Below are 16,805 nucleotides of genomic sequence, written 5' to 3'. Positions count from 1 at the left end.
GTAGAGATTACTTAAAAATAAGAAAACCTTTCTAAAAAATCCCACAATCTTCTCAAGTTTGGCAATTCACTAAAAGTATTCATAAGACTCAATTGCAGGTTATTCTCAAGGCTAAAGCATATTATAGCTAAGGATGCAGAGCAAAAGCAGCAGGAAGATGTTCATTGGCAGAGTCCAGAGAGGCCAAACACAGGATTTTGCATCTTTCCCATCTAGGCCCACACAGACATGCTTTCTCTCTACCATCAAATTACAGAGACAAATATGGGGCACCTGGATGGCTCAGTCCAACTTCGGCTCAGGTCATGATCTTGTGGTTTGTGACTTTGAGCCCCCGCGTTGGGCTCTGTGCTGACAGTTCAGAGCCTGGAGCCTGCTTCAGAATCTGTGACTCCCTCTCTCTCTGCCCCTCCCCCCTTCATGCTCTGCCTTTCTCTGTCTCTCAAAACATAAAGAAATGTAAAAAAAGACTTGAAAAATTTTTCACATGCCTATAACCCCTCAGTGATTTCTCACCTCATTTATAATAATATGCAAATAGTTTCCCTTGGTTCAAATCTGCTGCTTACTTGAAGCCTCTGTCTCCAACTTATCTCCCATTCATTTGCCACACACTTTGCTTAGGCAACTCTTCCCCTCCACCTCCATTTTCTTACGGTTGACTCCTATTATACTTTCTCCACAGGTCTATCGACAGGTGTGGTAGTTCACACTTAATGCTAGGATATTAATTGTTCTACGGTTGGGGTCAGCAAACTATAGCCCACTGTCTTTCTTTAGAAATAAACTTTTATTGGCACAAAATCAGAGTTATTTGTTTATATATTATCTATGGCTGTTTCTGTGCTACAGCAACAGAGTTGAGTAGCTACAACAGAGGCTACTCAACTGTCCCATAAAGCCAAACATATTTACTATATAGAACTTTACAGTTGGGGAGCCTGGGTGGCTCAGTTGTTTAAGTGTCTGACTCTTGATTTGTGCTTAGGTCATGATCCCAGGGTTGTGGGATCAAGCCCCACATCGGGCTCCATGCTGAGCATGGGGCCTGCCTGAGATTCTCTCTCCCCCTCTGTCCCTTTCCCCTACTTTTGCTCTCTCTCTAAAGCAAACAAACAAACAAAGTTAAATAATTAAATAAATTAAAAATAAATTTAAAGAACTTAAAGAGTGCCTGGGTGGCTCCATTGGTTGAGTGCCGACTTTAGCTCAGGTCATGATCTCTCAGTTCTTGAGTTGGAGCCCTGGGTTGGGCTCTGTGCTGACAGTTTAGAGCCTGGAACCTGCTTCGGATCCTATGTCTCCCTCTCTCTCTGTTCCTCTCCCACTCAGTTGCTTGGATGACTTATACAAGATATGTAAAAGTGTTCATTTTCAACTGTTGGCTAAAGGACTCTCTACCTCTGTGGACCCAAACTGATCTTAAGGAGATTGTTGCTCTGTTTCAGTATCTTCCAGTGGTTTGCCATAGGCTGAGTCCTTTTCTTTCCTCAGTGGCCCTCCTGATAGTAGTCTCAGCCAAGAAGAATGGGTTGCCCTATTGTGCAGGTCTAAATTGGTCTATTGGTCTAAATTAAGCTAAACCAACATTTAGGACCTATCCATATATCCATACCCCTACCCCAAGTGACAAAATTTTGCCTTATATACTTTAAAATATTTGGTTCTCAGAACTATCATTGGAGACATTTCGTTAGCACACACACACACACACACACACACACACACACACACAAACTCTTTAATTATTATTTTATTTTTTAAGGGTAGAAAAGGGCTATCTAACATTCTTTAACACATGATAATGATGTGCACCAGACATGTATCTGTGGGTTCATGAAAGCATGTCAGAAAAAAACTGTGCTTAATCTTACTCTTTCTTTCTTGGGTTCAGTGTCATTTTACATGAAAGCTTATTATTATTATTATTCAGGAATTATTTCTATTGTACAATTTTTACGACCTCTTTTTTTGTCTTCCAAGTCTTTAAACATAATTTTGAAAAGAAAAAAATAATGTATCATTTTCATATTTGCTACTGTACCCTCACTGTTTTTAGCTTTTACACTTAAGTCCATGATCCATTTGTGTGTATGTGTTTTAAGTAGGCTTCACATCCAGCACAGAGCCCAACACAGGGCTTGAACTCACAATCCTGAAATCAGGACCTGAGCTGATGGAGCACCTGGGTGGCTCAGTTGGGTAAGTGTCCCGATCTGGTTGGCTCAGGTCATGATCTCACTTCTTGTGAGTTCAAGCCCCATGTCTGAGCACAGAGCTCATTCTCTCTCTCTCTCTCTCTCTCTCTCTCTCAATCTCTCTCTCTCTCTCTCTCTCTCAAAATAAATAAATAGGGGCACCTGGGTGGCTCAGTCAGTTGGACATCCAACTTTGGCTTAGGTCATTATCTTGCAGTTCGTGAGTTCAAGCCTTCATCAGACTCTCTGCTCTCAGTGCAGAGCGCACTTTGGATCCTCTGTCTTCCTCTCTCTCTGCCTCTCCCCCGCTGGCTCTCTCTCTCAAAAGTAAACATTAAAAATTTTAAAATAAATAAATAAACTTTATTTTTTTATTTATTTTTTAATTTTTTTTTCAACGTTTATTTATTTTTGGGACAGAGAGAGACAGAGCATGAACAGGGGAGGGGCAGAGAGAGAGAGAGGGAGACACAGAATCGGAAACAGGCTCCAGGCTCTGAGCCATCAGCCCAGAGCCCGACGCGGGCTCGAACTCACGGACCGCGAGATGGTGACCTGGCTGAAGTCGGACGCTTAACCGACTGCGCCACCCAGGCACCCCTAAATAAATAAACTTTAAAAAGCTGAGATCAAGGGGCGCCTGGGTGGCTCAGTCAGTTAAGCATCCGACTTTGGCTCAGGTCATGATCTCGTGGTCCATGAGTTTGAGCCCCGTATGGAGGTCTGTGCTGACAGATCAAAGCCTGGAGCCTGCTTCAGATTCTGTGTCTTCCTCTCTCTCTGCTCCCTCCCTGCTCATGCTCTGCCTCTCTCTGTCTCTCAAAAATAAATAAACATTAAAAAAATTTTTTTAAGCTGAGATCAAAAGTTGGATGCTTAACCAACTGAGCCACCCAGGTGCTCCAAGTCGATCATCCATTTCAGCTAACTTTTGTATATGGTAAGAGGTAAGGGTCCAACCTCATTCTTTTGCATGTGGCTATCCAGTTATCCCAGCACCATTTGTTGAAATTCTTTCCCCTTTGGCTGTTTTGGGAACTTTCTCAAAAACCAATTGACTACAAATGTGAGGGTTTATTTCTGCCTTCTCAGTTCTATTCCATTTGATTTGCGCATCTATCATTACGCTAGTACCACAGTGTTTTTTATTATTGTAGCTTTGTAGTAGTTTCAAAATTGGGATGTGTGTGTCCTTCAACAATGTTCTTTAAAGATTATTTTGCCTAGACCTAATCAACATTTTGTAACAACAAATGAGTATATTCATCCACTGCCTTTAATTAGATTTAGTATAGTTCTTACAAACCTTTATAATGGAACTCTAAGGAGTCTGTTTTAGATGGGGTATTTGGAAAAACAAACAAAAAACACGTTTTAATTTGGTAAGGTACTATGATGCTAAATACCTTTGGAATCTGACTTTTCAGAGGAATCTAAAGTTTGATTTTCTTTCACAAATACAATTTGTTGTATAACATCAGAAGACATGATCTGTAGGACTTGAGCAGCAATGCAGAATTTTAGATCATTAGCCATGTGATCCTTGAAATTAAGACAAAGCTATGAGTTTCAGGAACCCTCACCATGTTAGCAAATCAGCACAAGAAGTAGGGTAAATAATAATATTTACAAATCAAGTCTAGACCTAGATTAGAGTCTATATTTTGGGTCAGAGTTGTATCTAATTATTTATATAACATATTCATCTGATGATTTGAAACTGTTTTAATAATACTTTTTTTGAAATGAATATTGATACCATAAAATCCTTTGTATATTTTTTAAATTTAAGTAATCTCTACATACAACATGGGGCTCGACCCCAAGATCAAGCATCACATGCCCTTCCAACTGAGCCAGCGAGACGCCCCAGTCCTTTACTAAAACAAAATTTTTTAATGTTTATTTATTTGTTTTTGAGAGACACAGTGCAAGCAGGGGAAGGGCAGAGAGAGAGGGAGACACAGAATCTGAAGCAGGCTCCAGGATCTGAGCTGCCAGCCAGAGCCCGACACGGGCTCAACTCAAGAACTATGAGATCATGAAGTCAGATGCTTAACTAACTGAACCACCCTGGTGCCCCTGATTTTTTTAAATCTGCTTTTAAAAATTAAAGACTTTGGTGAATTGTTTATTTACAAAGAGTATCAGGAAATCGCTGCAAGTCCCAAGGAACATTTAGGGGTTTCTTGATTCCCCAACCAGTCCCACAATATTGCTCATGGATCTGCTTTAAAAAGTTTGTACCCAAGGGGACCTGGGTGGTTTAGTCAGTTAAGAGTCTGACTCTTGATCTCAGCTCAGGCCATGATCTCATGGTTTGTGAGATTGAGCTTTCAGTTAGCTCTGTGCCAACATCACAGGAACCTGCTTGGGATTCTCTCTCCCCCTCTCTCTGCCCCTCCCCTGGTTGCATGCTGTCTCTCTCTCTCAAAATAAATAAGCTTTTAAAATACATAAATAAATAAAAATAACAATTTTGTACCCAGAGACCCACTATCCTTCACAATCAACAATTATAATCAAGCAACAATTGCCATCTCCTAGTTAATTAATGTGTGAGCCCTTCATAACGGTTTTTAGATATGATTTTTTTTAATGTTTATTTATGTTTGAGAGGGAGAGCATGAGCAGAGGAGGGACAGAAAGAGAGAGGGAGACAGAATCCCAAGCAGGCTCCACGCTGTCAGCACAGAGCCCAACACAGGGTTCGACCTCACAAACTGCCAGATTACTACCTGCACCCAAATCAAGAGTCAGATGCTTAACCCACGGAGCCACCCAGGTGCCCCTCTTGTTTTTTTAAGTAGGCTCCACACCCAGTGTGGGGTTTGAATTCACAACCCCGAGATCCAGAGTCGTATGCTCCACTGACTGAGCCAGGCAGGCACCTCTAGATAGGCTCTTCTGTTTGAATATCAAAGCACCCCCCCCCCAAAAAAACCTCTAATACTGATGTTTCATCTTTTCTACAGCATCTCTGTCAGTCTAATTAATTATCATGTAAGGAGTGCAATTACTCGTTGTGTAGGTCCACTTCTGCTGTTTTGTATTTATACAATTTTAACAAGTTAACATTCAGGGTGAGTTCTGGCTCAATCTGGGACATGATTCAATTCTGGTGCCTTGTCAAAATGTAAAGGTCCCAGGTAAGTGCCCCAAATATAACTTTGATGTGGAAACACACTTAGATCATAATGGAGATACAAAAAAATCCTCATTTTATGAAATAGATACATTTTGGAAGGCCTCACATATTATAAATATCACATAGTTAAGCCATTTACCATATGGATTAGTCGTTCTACCAGAGAAACATAAGTACTAGGACACATATATTTATTAAGAGATTTATTACAAGGAATTGCTTTAAACAATCCTGGAGGCTTGCTAGGCAGATCTGAAATCTGTAGGGCAGGCCAATATGCTGGAAACTCCTGGGAAGGATTAATGCTGCAGTCCTCAGGAAGAATTTCTCTTCCTCAGGTGAATCTCAGTTTTACCCCTAAGGGTTTCAACTGATTGGATAAGATCTGTTCAGATTATATGGGATAATATCTTTTACTTAAAGTCAACTGATTGTAGATGTTAATTACATCTATAAATACCTTCACAACAATACCTAGATAAGTATTTGAATCACTGGGTACTATAGCTTCGCCAAGATGACACATAAAACTACCTTTCACACCCTAGGACCCACAAAGCCTGCAGATATTTCTGTTTACTAACTAAACTGCTACCCCCCGTGGCAGTAATGCAAGTTCATAATTCAGTTAGCTTGCCAGATTTGAAAATGTGCAGATTCTTGATTACATTTTTAAAATTTTGAGGATTCTCAATATTTCACACTCTACATAAAATATAATATTAATAAAGTAGGCTCTGCGCCCAGTGCAGACTCCATTGTGGTGCTTCAACTCACCACACTGAGAGCAAGACCTATATCTGATATCAAGAGTTGGAGGCTTAACTAACTGAGCCACCCAGGCACCCCACACTACAAAATTTGATGATTAAAACGCATGGTACAAGTAATTATTTTGTCTTACAATGTTGAAAGGTGAAAAGCTATGCCTTTATATAATGTAATCAGGTGGAAGCTCTTACAGTTTTAGGGTCATGTAAGGAGACTATCTCAGGTGTCTATGTCCCTTTCAATCTCTCTTCAACCGTCCTCTTTCAATATCCTAGTCCAGTTCCCATCCCCCTTCCTCGAGGCTTTATACTCTTCCATATAGGAGGAGACATTTCCTTTCTTCCACTTTTTGAATCTTGCATACTTCAGTATCTTAGGCTTGACCAGATTTTGGCGACTACAGAGGGAGAGGGAGAGTCTAGTCCAGGGGCAATGGGTGCTCATCAAGTCAGGTTCAGTTTTCCCCAAATAAGCATAATGACTTGATTTCCTCACCAGTTCCCTAAGAAGTATGTACACCACTCCCAAATTAGCATTGATTTTACTCAGTGACAACACATTCTCTCTCAATTGTGATCCCCCCACCCCCAGCATTATTTCGTTAAGGAGCTTTTAACTCCTTTCTGAATCCAGCTTACAAGCATCATGACATTAGCTGGCACTATGTTAGCAAGGATAAACTACACCAACGCCATATCTCTTTCATAAAAAAATTGGGGGGTGGGGGGTAGGAGTGCATGAATAGGTCTCAGTTCCTGCTACAATAGACCTTTGGTAAATATTTGTTGAAGTATATATAATGACTTTCTTCTATGTGATAGGGACTCGAGGATGGTCTTTAAATGGTGATTAAATGTCCATCCTATGGCAATAAAAGATTTAATTCCTCCAAATAAACTTACATATTTCAAAATAGAAATGTCATACTTCCTCATGGAAATAATCTTGGATGAAAGAAATGCGCAATCGCCACTCAAACTTAGGTCATTATGGTTCATAATACGACATCATGATGGCACCTATTTCAGTGCTCTGCGCATCAATCCATACAGACAGAATACTGCTGTCTGGAATGGTACCAATTTTGTCATTTTAATTTTTTTTAACATTTTTAAATTTACTTTTGAGATACAGAGCACAAGTGGGGGAGGGGCAGCAGAGAGGGAGACACAGAATCCCAAGCAGGCTCCAGGCTCTGAACTGTCAGCACTGAGCCTGACCTGGGGCTTGAACCCATGAACCATGTGATCATGATCTGAGCGGAAGTCATATGCTTAACAATTTAATCATTTTAAAAAAGGGAGTGAAGAGGGACAACCGAGTGACTCAGTCTGTAGAGCACGGGACTCTTGATCTCAGGGTTGTAAGTTCAAATCCCATTTGGTGTAGAGATCAGTTTAAAAAAGCAAACTGCTTAAAAATTAAATGAAATTAAAAAGGAGTGAAGAGAGCATCAGCCTTCCAAAGTGAAAACTTGATTCTTCTAAATGCGGCCATGGGCCCCACCCTATATGCAGAACGGCTCAGTGCACGCCCAGGTTTAGGTGAGGGCAGCGAACCACATTTCCCAGCGGCCCTGCAGGTCTCTCGCGCCTGCGCACTGGCAGCGTAGGCAGGTCGGCAGTACTCCCGCGCTAGCCAGCCGTTGGGTCTCGTCTCGACCGGCCTCTAGCCCCGGCATGGAGAGGGTTTCGTTGGCGACGGGCAGCGCGGGAGCCGCCAGGGCCGAGGGAGCTGCGGCCATGCCGCCCCCGCCAGCCGTGTCCCCGCCTGCCCTCACCCCGGCACCCGCAGCGGGGGAGGAGGGCCCGCCGCCTTTGCCCGAGGCGGGGGCTCCCGGCTGCTCGGGCGCCCGGCCCCCAGAGTTGGAGCCGGAGCGCAGCCTGGGCCGCATGCGGGGCCGCTTCGAGGACGAGGACGACGAGTTGGAAGAGGATGAGGAGCTGGAGGAAGAAGAAGAGGAGGAGGAGGAAGAGATGAGCCACTTCTCGCTGAGGCTGGAGGGAGGCCGGCCGGACTCCGAGGACGAAGAGGAGGTATTTATAGCCCCTGCCTGACCACGCCGGGGCAGAGGGGCCTCCGGGACGAAGCCTGCCCTCCCCATCGAGGGCCGGGCCGCGCGTACCCGGCTCGCCGTTGTAGCCCTTGGCACTCGCATCGACCTCCACCCCTCCCTGCTCTACCTGCCCAGGCATGTGGCGCGGACTGGGCTTGTTTCCCCGTCCGACCCCCTGTCGACTCTTTGTGAGGTTCCTGCCGCTCACTTAGGCTCTCGGGGTCCGACTCGATCTTTCTGTAAATCATTATTAAATTATGCCAGGCGGGTGGGCGCGTAGGGTGCAGTGCTTCTCTTTCCAGGAACTTGCAAGTCGGACGAGAAACAGTCCATTTCTTCTACAGGGTGTTGAGAGGATGGCACACTCTTCCCTATCCAGTCAATCTCTAATTGAAAAGGATGGTTGTTTTTGTTTTGTTTTTTTGTTTTGTTTTGTTTGTTTAATGTGGTAGGGCATACTTCATCAAGTTGGGTAATACACCTAGCCAGTCAGAATTGACCTATTAAACGTAAACACCTGTATCTGGAAAGTTTGACCGTTTTGTAAGTATTTCATAAAGTAAGATGCTCCTCATCTGGCAGTATGCAGTATATCCAGGAGAATAAGGTCTTTTTGAAACATTGGTTTATATTGTGTTATTGTAACTTTCAGAAGTATTTTGAAGGGTTGGAGGTACTGTAATATTGTGGTGTTGCAAAGTAAGTTACATTGTTCATAATGATATGTGGGGATTATGGCTTAAGAATTTGAGAAGGCAAGGGCTTGTACTTTAAAACTACTTCCATTGCATTTGCAGCGCCTGATTAATCTCTCAGAACTGACCCCGTACATCTTGTGTTCCATTTGCAAAGGTTACTTAATAGATGCGACTACCATTACAGAATGTCTTCATACATGTAAGTATATAGTTCACATTTTGAAATGATACATTCAATTTTTGAAATGTCTCCAAAGCATCCTAATTTAAACATTTTATTTTTCAACAGTTTGTAAAAGCTGCATTGTAAGACATTTTTACTATAGCAACAGATGTCCAAAATGCAACATAGTAGTACATCAGACACAACCTCTTTATAACATAAGGTAAGAAAAATATATAAGTAAAATTTATATTTTAAATATACTTTGTTTAATGAAAACTTCTAGTTGTGTAGTTGGGAATGAATTCTTGACCTGTTTCAAAAAGGCAACCACATATTCTCTGAAGAAATATATCTAACACACTTACTGTGTGCCAGGCACTGTGATACCTTCTGGGGACCAAAAATAAATAAATAAATAAATAAGCACAGGCCTCTCTTTCTGAGGGTTTTAATTCCATCAGTCAAGTTCCTGTGGCTAGTTTAGGTTTGTCATTTGGGGATAGTTAGAATTCTGCTTTTTAAAAATGATGCCTGAAACAACTGGCCTCTTTAGAAAAACCGGTGTGTCCTAGGTCATTGTGGCTTTTTCAGATTTTCAGTTCATACTATGTTTCCTAAGTGAAGAAAAATATTAAAAGTGGATTGGTTTTCATTTGTTCAGCAAATACTATTACGTTTTTACTATCTTTCTAGAAGAATGGTTTGCAGATGATGCACAGAAGTTCAAAATCCAGTTTCCGCACTCAAGTTCATATTCTTATCAGGAGAATAAGAGAGTCCACATGGAACAATTTAGCAAACCATTCAATAGTCTGTGATTACTTATGATTACATATAATTAATGACTTGAGGTTCTCTCAGTTGAGAACTGGTGCTAACTATAAAAGTAACTCACCTCTGAAAAAGGAGATATCCACTCCCAAGAGAAAGCAGTTATTTACAAAGAGCATCAGTTATTCTCACTCTGTACCAAAATGCATTTTGCTGAATTCTGAGGTATTCTCCATCCTTTCCTTTTATTAGGTTGGACCGACAGTTACAAGACATAGTGTACAAATTAGTGATCAATCTAGAGGAAAGTAAGTTTATTTTATTACATGGTTGTGAACCCCAGAATCTCTGCTGACTCTCCTAGTTACATTTTAAGTGTAATTTAGTCTGTGTTTTATCATTTTTTAGGAGAAAAAAAGCAAATGCATGATTTCTATAAAGAAAGAGGTCTAGAAGTACCTAAACCTGGTAAGTTTGGGTGTATACCATAATGTATTTATAGATTAAAGACCACTAACTTAACGAAATTTATTCCCTTTGAAATTATTTTTGGTGATAGCTTGTTTTCTTATGATCAAAGAGCGAGAAAGATGATGAAAGTAATGATGTGTAATTCAATTTAATTAATTATAAAAATTAAGGAGTACAGGCTCTGGAGCTAGATGGTCTGAGATTGATCTTAGCCCTGCCACTTTCTGTGTGACTCTGACAAATTACTTCAATGTCTCAGACTCCTCATCTATAAAGTAGGGATAATCATAGTACTTCCTAAAATTGTTGTGAGGATACATTGAGTAATACAAAGCACTTAAAACAGTGCCTGGAACATAGTAACTGTTCAGTTTTTGTGATGATGGTGATGTGATAGCTTAGAAATTAGATAAATTTGTGTTTAAGTCCTGGTTCTTCCACGTACTATATATTGCCTAATCTCACTTGAACAGTAATCTCCGTTTTTTTTACAGTTTTAAGTAAAAAAAAAAAAAAGCAGTATACCTATGTCATGGGATCCTGATTAGGGTTAAATGAGAATCTGCACGTGCAGTGCTCAGCATGACCCCTGAGCCCTTGCACACAATAGTGCTTGTTAAGGATTATCTACAACCGTTGTGTTATGAGCCCTCTCTGTGGCCCTGATAAACCAACCCTGTATATCTGCCTTCCATTGTGGAGTGGTCCCCACGCGCAATTTCACTGGCTTTGACAGATTATTTAATGTTATTAAAGGGAGATTGAGTGCATTATCATCTTTTAAATAGTCAACATAGTTATAATATCTGTGTAATATTTTTCAAAGATCTCAATTCATGAAATTTTTTTTCTAACCCAACTTTTTTGTTTGGCTTTTAAATAGCTGTTCCACAGCCAGTCCCTTCGAGCAAAGGAAGATCTAAGAAAGTCTTAGAATCAGTGTTTCGTATCCCACCTGAACTTGATATGTCTTTACTACTAGAGTTCATTGGGTGAGTACCCTTAATCTCTCTACCTCTTAACCTTAAAATAAAGAATTTGTTAAGTCCAACAGTTATGAAATCATCCTTAACGTAGGTAAAATCAAATTTTTGTGATATCCTTTTAAAAATTAATCATGAAATATTTAAGACTTAGAAAAAGGTCTAAAGAATAGCACTACACCACTTCTGTCACCATCATCAGGCTTAAGAAATACCACACGCTTGTATGGCACAAACCCTTCGGCCACCCCTTCCTGCTCATCCCTCTTTTCTTAGAGGTTAATAACTAGTCTCCTAAAAGTAATGATTGCGATTCCCATGGTTTCTTAAAATATGTTTATCACACGTATTTATCCTTAAGCAATGATGTAGAATTGCTTTTGCCCATTTAAAAACTTTAAATGGTATCACTGTGTTTTCCAACTTGTTTTATTCACTCAGCATTGTGTGTTCATCCATGAGGAAATGTGTAATTCTAGTTGATTCATTTTCACCATTGCCTGGTATTTCCTTAAAATAAATATACCGTAATTTATCTTTTCTTGTATAGTTGAACTTATAGCTTGTTTCCAGTTTGTTTTTTTTTTTGCTGTTATAAATAATGTTGCTTTAAACATTTTTGTATGTATCTCTTTGTGTATATGTGAGATAGTTCTCTAAGAGTATAGATTTGCTGAGTTTTAGGATATATTTGTTTTCAACTTTACTTGGTTTTGCCAAATTGTTTTCTGAAGTAGTTGGATATCTTTCCAATTGATATAAATTGCTTCCTTCAAACTTTATACGTAGCATATGGTATATTCTATTACATTGCAACATTGTTAAATACAGTATCATCATAGAGTTGGCATGTATCAAACTGCAGTTTTCAAAATTCTTACATAGTTTGCAGAATAAACTAACATGCTTTTTTTTAGAAAATCTGGATTTTCCATTTTGTGTCGCTGATGACTCTTTTACTTTTCAGTAACTTTCTCCTTATAATTCTAGATTGCCTGTATCATCTATTTAGTATCTAGCGTGTGCTATGTTGTGTTTACCTCTTTATGTGGTCAGTCACCCTATGTTCTCGGCTGATATTAAGGACACCTAAGGGGCGAGAACACAAAGCCCATGTAGTAGTGGTTGATAACAAAATAATCCCTTTGGAGGAATGAACAGAAACTGTGTAATACCAAACTTTAAACAAGCAATTTCTGATAATAAAGAATGTGTTCCAATCTAAAAAGGACCTGGTTACATCATGGTATATAGCACACGAGTATGTGCTAATGTAACAGCATATATGCTTAAATGGAACAATCAACAAAATAAGAGAATACATCTCAAGCGCCCATGTATGGTTTTTTTTTAAAGAGCATGGTTGGAAATATGTGTATATACATTTCTCTTTTACATGCACAGATCATTCCTGAAAGGACATATAAAAAAAATGTTAATGTGTTAATGGCAGTTGCCTCTAGAAAAGGGCAACTGAAGTCTGTGAGTCTACAGTAGGGAAAAAGTCTTTTCGTTGTGTTTGAATTTTTACTATGTAACCTGATTTTTTGGAAGTCTGTTTAATTAAAATTTGAAAGCTGAAAGGAGTTTATATTTCTAAAAAATATTTTGGGGAAATGTAAAGTTTTCTACTGGTACACAGTAAGAACTGATGATCAATTTTTTATACATTTTTTGAAAAGTGGCAGGGAGGTAAAGATGGCAAATAAGTGATGGGTATGCCGCCATTACCTCTGTCTTTGCCCGCAGCAGAAATCAATAATAAGTCATGGCAGGCTTTCCTGATGAGTGAGGATTGACCACAGTACTCAGGGCAGTCATTAACACTTACCAAATTTGTTTCATTAGTAAATTTTCCCTGCTGTAGAATAAAGAGCCCTCATGCTCTTTCCCTGCCATGGGGAGTCCCAGGGAGGCAGAGGCTCTGTTGCACTCAAGCTTCGCTCCACCGGTAACCCACCACCATGGCTGAGGAAGGCATTGCTGCTGGAGGTGCAACGGATGTCAATACTGCTTTACGAGAGGTGCTGAAGACTGCCCTCTCCCGCGATGGGCTGGCGTGTGGAGTTTGCCAAGCGCCAAGCCCATCTGTGTGTGCTTGCATCCAAGTGTGATGAACCTATGTACGTCAAGTTGATGGATGCCCCTTGTGCTGAATACCAAATCAACCTAATTAAGGTTGATGACAACAAGAAACTAGGGGAATGGGTGGGCCTATGTAAAACTGACAGGGAAAACCCCATCAAGTGGTTGGTTGCAACTGTTTGGTGGTTAAGGACTGTGGCAAAGAGTCTCAGGCCAAGGATGTCATTGAGAAATACTTCAAACGCAAGAAATGAACAAATAAAAGACTTGGTTCTTGTTCTAAAAGAAGAAGAGGAAGAAGAAGAAGAAGAAGAAGAAGAAGAAGAAGAAAAGAGCCCTTGCTTGGAATAAGGGAGGATCTAGGTTTAAATCCTAGCTTTTCTGTTATCTAGTTTTGTAAACATTAACAAATTGCTTTTTGTTTATTCACAAGATGTTAAGGTCCAGCTACATACCAGCACAGCACTCTGCTAGTGGTTGAGAATATGGGTTTGAAGAAGTCAGCCATGGCCTTTGCCCTCACAGAACTTCTAGTCTCGGAGCTTCAGCTTCTCTATCTGTGAAAAGAAAGAATTGAGCCTTTTGTGTTGATGATTATGATGAGTAGTCTGACTCATAATATAGCCCTTTATCCATTTTCAACTGGTTGAGGGGAAAAAAGCTTTCAGAGTGGCAAGGAGTCTTTTTGAAAGAAAGCTTCCAGAAGCAGAGAGTCCTTTTGAAGTCACCAGTCCCCAGAGTTCACTACATGGAAAAGCTTTTATGTTCTCACAGAAGTCAGGCTACTGAGGGTAACGCATAGGCAGCTCTCTCATGGCAGGACAAGTGGCAGATGAGTTTTAACCTGATGCAAGTACAAAAGCAAATTTGGTCCATCTGTTGACCCCACTTGAGTTGGAGGAGCAAAAAAAACCGAGGTAGGTTCATCTCGTGGGCAGTGACTTTTCAACCACTGGAATATGAAGCTAGGTCCCCCCCTAAATTGGGTATGCGTGTTTTGTGATATTTAGATAGTCTTGTACTTCTTGTTTTTGTTCTTCAGTTTGTGTGTAAAGTAGAAGATTATAAAAAGAAATAACCTCAGGCAGGCAGTATAGTGTATATAGAAACCATAGGCTTTGAAAAGTCTCAGTAACTAACGGTATATAACCTTTGGGATGTAGCTGAATTCTCATCAGTTTCTGTTTTTCTAAACTGGGGATCATAATAGCATCTAACAGGAGTGTTTTAAGTATCAATTTATGGTATTCCTACCATGTCTAAACTATTAGCAATGTATGAATATTGAAATAATGCAGGGTCATTCGAAAATAAAGGTTAAAGTACTCTGTGGTCCTGTAATATGTACATCTGCCTAGTGAATAAAATGGACTCACATGAGATAAGTATGATACAGCCAAAATTTAATGCAATCTTCAGCTCAGTAACACTTAGTCGACCAGGGAATTGCTATCCAACTGTACGCTGTATTAATCCAACTAGTGTATTATGTTGAGCTCTGGGCACTACATTTTAAGAGAGAGTTTGGTAAAATGAGGTGTAACCAGAATAGCAAAAAGTTAGAAAACCATGTCATATATGGTAAGGGAAGGAACAAAAATAGTCTGAAAAAGAACAATCCTAAGCCCCTTAAATTAATTTCAGATCTTTAGAGGGTTATCATATAAAAAGAAAAGTTGGATCTAGTTCACAAGAGTACCAAAAGACAAAATTAGGACTAGTAGGTGTAAGTTACGGGGAGAAACATGTTTGATTCAGTGCGAGCAAGCCATTTCTAACCAAGTTGCCCACAAATGGAATGAACTAACTTGTCAGTTGAGAAGTTCTCTCTTTAGGTGCTTAAGCAGAAGCCAGATGACTGTACATCATGGATTCTATAGAAATAATTCTTGTAACAAGTAGGATATTTTATTTTACAACTCTAAGTTTATATTATATATTTTAGGTTTACATTACATTCATATATATATATAAAACATTTATATTAACATACTATGTGCTTATAACGTAGCTTTTATGTTATCTTTTAATATATTTCTTTATTATATTTGTATTATAAGAATATTTTGTAGATGATGCAATTGTGGTCTGCCCTACTCTTCACAACACTATAGGAAAGAATGTGGGTTCTGATGCTAGGTACACATGAGTTGGAAGCTTTATCACTTAGTAGCTCTGTGACCTTAAGTTATTAAACCTCTCTGAGGCTAATTTTCCTTATCTGTAGAAGGGAGATACTAATACCCGATATGCAGGGCTATTATGAGGACTAAATGAAAAGCATGCATCTTCTATGAAGACCTCATACAATGCCTGTGCATAGTAGATGATCAACAAAAGTTAGAGCCTATTGTCTCCTCATGACATAAATGTAATGGACTTAAGAAGTCCCTTTGCACTTCTAGGTGAAGAGCAAACAGCAAATCTTGCCCATTATGCTATAAGCAAACTAACAGGAAATCTAGTAGCCTTCTTGTAAGAAATCTATCTTGTAAAGGTTACTGTAAAGAGAAAACACATTTATTATGATAGGAAAAAAAGAAGTCTTACTTTAAATTGGAAAATGTTAAAAAAAAATAAATTGGAAAATGTTAGAATGTAACATGCGGGGGAAACCTAAATATTAAAGATATAGTCTTCACTCCTGGAAGTATACAAAGTAGTGTAAAATAGCGGAGAAAACTGCCTTTACCTTCCAGTAGGTGGCAGACGTGACAACCACATTTCTTTATTTCATAAAAGGGTAGGTGGTGGCCTTTTAAGATTAAATTGATGTTCCTCGAGTATTTATATCCATGTTATTTTTCTGTGTTTTATGATTTAACGTATAGTTTAAAATGTTGATTAATTTTGCTTTCATTTTTCAGTGCTAATGAAGGCACGGGACATTTTAAGGTATTTTATTTTCATTTACTTCACAGGAAGACCCTGTAGTACACAATTTGGGAGTCAGATTAGCAATCATGGAGATTGCTTTCAATTCCAGTAGTGTTTTGTGAATAAAAGTGGTAGAAATACGAAGTACGTTCAGTAATGCTGTCATAATAAGTTTATGAGAAAAGAGTTAATATGTAGGGATTTGTTATTAATACAGGACAGTGGTCTAAGGAAATAGAAGTGAGATATTTCTAAAACTCTAAAACCAAATACTAGGATAATTTGGTGATTTAAAAAAATGTTTCAAAGCATTTTTTGCATAGTTGGCATTCGGTTAAATATGAGCTTAAATTTTTAGTTGCACATAACATTTTGGGCTCAAGGTAACCTGCCCTAACTTGTAACTTCATTTACTGAATTTTTAGAAGTAAGAATGAACTCCTTTGTAACATACGTAAGTTCAGAGTTGTCTTAAAGGCTCTATTATCACAGTTCCCATTGTACACAGTGTTGCTCCTATAGGATGAGTCATTCAGGAAAAGCTAACTTTTTTTTTTTTTTTTGAAAGGGTAACTTTTTAA

At 39.3% G+C, this 16,805-nt stretch overlaps 1 protein-coding gene and 1 pseudogene across 1 annotated transcript in view; both read left to right on the top strand.

The window, feature by feature from the left end:
* The first annotated feature begins 7,358 nt into the window (after window positions 1-7,358).
* The window catches only part of PCGF6 (polycomb group ring finger 6), a 34,518-nt gene continuing 25,071 nt past the window's right edge, over window positions 7,359-16,805 (top strand). Inside the window, exons 1-7 of the mRNA XM_040486324.1 lie at window positions 7,359-8,153; window positions 8,971-9,070; window positions 9,161-9,257; window positions 10,061-10,116; window positions 10,217-10,276; window positions 11,163-11,271; window positions 16,215-16,242. Coding sequence (XP_040342258.1) covers window positions 7,797-8,153; window positions 8,971-9,070; window positions 9,161-9,257; window positions 10,061-10,116; window positions 10,217-10,276; window positions 11,163-11,271; window positions 16,215-16,242 — 807 coding nt within the window. The 5' untranslated portion in view covers window positions 7,359-7,796. The remainder of the gene's footprint in view (window positions 8,154-8,970; window positions 9,071-9,160; window positions 9,258-10,060; window positions 10,117-10,216; window positions 10,277-11,162; window positions 11,272-16,214; window positions 16,243-16,805) is intronic.
* Window positions 11,278-13,627, top strand: LOC121037183 (40S ribosomal protein S12-like; annotated as a pseudogene).

This window comes from Herpailurus yagouaroundi, unplaced genomic scaffold (genome assembly GCF_014898765.1).
Source record: "Herpailurus yagouaroundi ecotype Mexico unplaced genomic scaffold, PumYag 163, whole genome shotgun sequence".
NCBI classification, from domain to species: domain Eukaryota; kingdom Metazoa; phylum Chordata; class Mammalia; order Carnivora; family Felidae; genus Herpailurus; species Herpailurus yagouaroundi.
Note: the sequence above shows the minus strand (reverse complement) of the source record. Positions and strands in the feature narration are given on the sequence as shown.